Source organism: Arachis ipaensis, chromosome B10 (assembly GCF_000816755.2).
Source record: "Arachis ipaensis cultivar K30076 chromosome B10, Araip1.1, whole genome shotgun sequence".
Classification (NCBI taxonomy): Eukaryota; Viridiplantae; Streptophyta; class Magnoliopsida; order Fabales; family Fabaceae; genus Arachis; species Arachis ipaensis.
This window is the reverse complement of record NC_029794.2, coordinates 27518879-27522714: the sequence shown is the minus strand read 5'-3', so window position 1 is coordinate 27522714 and position 3836 is coordinate 27518879. Positions and strand designations below refer to the sequence as shown.

The 3836-nt window shown below is 39.2% G+C and overlaps 1 protein-coding gene across 1 annotated transcript; it reads right to left on the bottom strand.

The window, feature by feature from the left end:
* LOC110268395 lies at positions 2587 to 3078 on the bottom strand. Its single transcript, XM_021114522.1, has 2 exons — positions 2971 to 3078; positions 2587 to 2826 (listed from the first exon to the last, which is right to left on the bottom strand). Exons 1-2 carry the CDS (start codon positions 3076 to 3078, stop codon positions 2587 to 2589), a joined length of 348 nt encoding a protein of 115 aa, XP_020970181.1.

Genomic DNA, 3836 nt, shown 5'->3' with positions numbered 1-3836 from the left:
CGATCTCGACCATGCCTCCTCCTCCTAAGGATGCAGCTACTGGGGCGAACTTGGATCCCCTATGATTTTTCTTTTTATATCTTTGTTTTGATTATATGTTTGGTACGGTCCGATCTGTGGACCTCTTGAAACTTGTAAGTCTTTGTGGATGACCTTTATTTCGGACACTCTTCTAGTTGCTTTCCAACAACTTTTATTTTAAAAAACAAAACACCTTTAACAACGGCAGCCTTTGATTTTTTAATGTTTTAGTCTTTGATTTGTTTGCATGATGGCTTGGCTTACTTTGCGAAGAAGTGCTATTTTTTCGACCCTCACGTTCCTCGTGGGTTTCTTTGTGTTTTTTAGATGTCTGGTACTTTGTCGATCCCGACCTCTTTTTTGGAATGCTTGTGAATTTTTCCCCTGCCTTTTGGATCACGCCCTGTGTTAGTTGTGTTGACAACTTTTTGTTTTGGTACTGTCATCCTTGCGGCTTGCTGCCTGGGCTTTTTAGTCGATCTCCAATAACTTTTTAGTGTTCTTTACATAGAACCTTTTTAGTTTTTTGGTGACGACTTTTTAGCCCGATTTTGGGGGTTGTGCTTTCGCCTTTTTTTTAGGACTTATAACCCTTTGGCTAAGCACTTTGGCCTTAGATTTTTCAACCCTTTTGGACTTTGTGTGATGTTTGCTCCCTTTTCAGTGATTCTTTCTTTTGGTTTGACTCCTCTGTCAGTCCTTCTCAAGTTATTTTTAGTAATCCCATTTCTAGTCTGACCTCGTCAGGTCGCTTTATATGGGTTACTTTTTATAACTTCTTACATTAATTTGAGCTTTATTGTAACACCATACTACACAGAGCATTACACCTAGGATGTAATACAGAGGTGGTGAGGTGCTACGACCTCTAAAATAAAATGTGTACATATAATAGTAGAAAGAATATAATAAACTAGGAGCCTTGAAAAATGGGTAAAACAAAATCGCGAAATAAAAAGCACAACACTCTGGAAACGGAATGACTTGCGTGTGAAGAAAACTATAATTATCAAACATAAAATAATAAAAGTAGGAATAGAGAGCCAAAGATATAAAATAACAAGCTCCTAACTCAGTCTGCGAAGTCAAGGCTGGCCGAAGAATATTTACATATATATATACATATCAAAAACCCAAATGTACATAAGCAAAACCCTGCCTCTCCATAAACCTCTAAGAGGATAAAAAAGAATAAGTTATGCGGAGAGAAAGCTAAGTACATACATATATATCATTGTGCAACAAAATAACCTGGTAACCACTTTGCTTCAGGAGCTCAGACGCCTAACAAGACGCTTCTCGACCTGCATCTGAAAAAAATAACAACATAGTATGGAATGAGAATCAGAGGTTCTCAATATGGTAAAGGTGTCACACACATAATATATAAGGTCCTGGGAATGCCAGAGGCAATCCTAGAACGCCGACACTCAGATTATAGAGCTTAAAGTATTAAACTGAAGCCATAAAAGGTGGTTTTCTAAGAATATTTAAACCTAACTTAACCTTAAATCTAAGTCCCATACTGTCATTCCTCCATACCTCCAACTCCATCATGCATTTTTCACAGACAAATAGACAGATAAAGGCAAGCACAAGAAGGTTACAAATACTGCAGGTAACAAATACACATTTAACATGGCAAGTACATATAGGCACACCCAATTAAAGCACAAGCAAGTAATTCAAGTAATATGCACATGATGCATGCCTGTCCTATGGCTGATGAGACTCATCTGTTGGTTATCCAGCCAACCCGACAAGTCTGAATTGAACTTAGACTGTCCCCCGACGTGCATCCCCAAGAGTCTATGCATAGCTTTTTCTCAAATAATCAATATTGCTCAATGGGGGTAACATTCCCAGGAATTTATATAGTGCCCAGTCACACTTACGTCGTAGGTCAACAGAGTATCAAGTTTTCAACCTGGTACACGTGGTGGCAAGCCACGGCACTTTATCCAGAGAACCTCGTATCTTAGATCATTTAATCATTCAAGCCAAGTTTCATACATAATCTTTTGTCAGAGTATCCAGTCAAGTATCATATATGACTTATCAGTAACATCTCATAATTAGTTCAACACTTTTCAACTTTACTTCACCTTCAAGCTTTCCTCTTTTCCTATCTTCATCTGATTATTAGGTTTAACACTACTATTTATGACCAATGGAATGATAATAGAGGTTTAGAAGTTTGAAACACCATTTAAAACAATAAAAATCAAGTTTGCTGAAATAGAGTCCACGCGTACGTGTAGCGCACGCGTTCGCGTGGAAATGTAAAACTGCAGCTCGCGCGCGCGTCCCTTTGTCATGCGTACCCGTGGGTGTAAAAATCTTGGACCGGTTCAATCGGTTCAGCCCGTTCGGCCTAATCTTGGACCGTTTTCTTCGAAATTGGTGTCAAAATTCTCGTTTCAATGAGCTCTATCCTAATTTGATATAATATTTGCATTTCTAGTCTTCCTTATTAAAATCTAATTTACTGACTAATTATCTACCAATTAATCGGGGTTTACATTCTACCCACCTAAGAAAGAATTTTGCCCTCAAAATTCAAATCTAGTTACCTGAAAAGAGATGTGGATAGTCCTTTTGCATATCTAATTCGAGCTCCCAGGTATGTTCCTCGATACCAGCTCGACTCCAAGCTACTTTTACTAATGATACTTCCTTCCTGCGTAATCGTTTAATACTAGTATCATCAATTCTCACTGGAATTATTGGAAGTGTTGGATCTTCTTTTACCTGGATTGGTTCTGGTTCTAGAACATGACTTGCATCAGCAGTATACTTCCGAAGCTGTGACACATGAAACACGTTGTGCAAATTCGAAAGATACAGTGGTAAGGCAATTCTATAAGCCACTGGCCCAATTCTCTTCAGGATCTCAAATGGTCCAATATAACAGGGATTCAGTTTCTTAGTTTTAATAGCTCTTCTCACTCTAGTGGTTGGTGTAACTTTCAGAAAGACATGTTCTCCTTCTTCAAACTCCAAAGCCTTTCGCCTCTGATAAGCATAACTCTTTTGGCGGCTTTGGGCTATAAGCATTCGGTTACGAATCTTCTTTATCTGTTCAGTGGTTTCAGCTATCATCTCAGGCCCTAACAAACTTCTTTCTCCAATTTCATGCCAACATAGTGAAGACTGACATTTCCTAACATACAGAGCCTCATATGGAGCCATTTCAATGCTTGCATGATAGCTATTATTATAAGCAAACTCTATTAATGGCATATACCGATCCCAGCTCGCCGGCTGGTCCAATACACAAGCCCTTAGCATATCCTCTAAGGTCTGAATAGTTCTTTCTGACTGACCATCTGTCTGAGGGTGATACGCAGTACTCAAGCTTAACTGAGTCCCAAATGCACGCTGAAAAGCTCTCCAGAACCTTGATGTAAAATGGGAATCTCTGTCAGATATAATGGTAGAAGGCACACCATGTAACCTGACAATCTCTTTGATATACATTCGAGCCAATTCCTCCATTATGCAACTTATTCGGATAGGAAGAAAATGAGCTGATTTTGTCAGTCGATCCACAACCACCCAAATAGCGTCACAACCAGACTAGGTTCTAGGCAAACCTATCACAAAATCTATTGCGATACTCTCCCATTTCCATTGTGGAATCTCCAAAGGCTGAAGGGTCCCTGATGGTCTCTGATCCTCAATCTTAACTTTCTGACATGTTAAACATTTAGATACGTGCAATGCCACATCATTCTTCATCCCTGGCCACCAAAACATCATTTTCAGATCCTGCTACATTTTAGTGCTTCCTGGATGAATTGAAAACCCGCTCT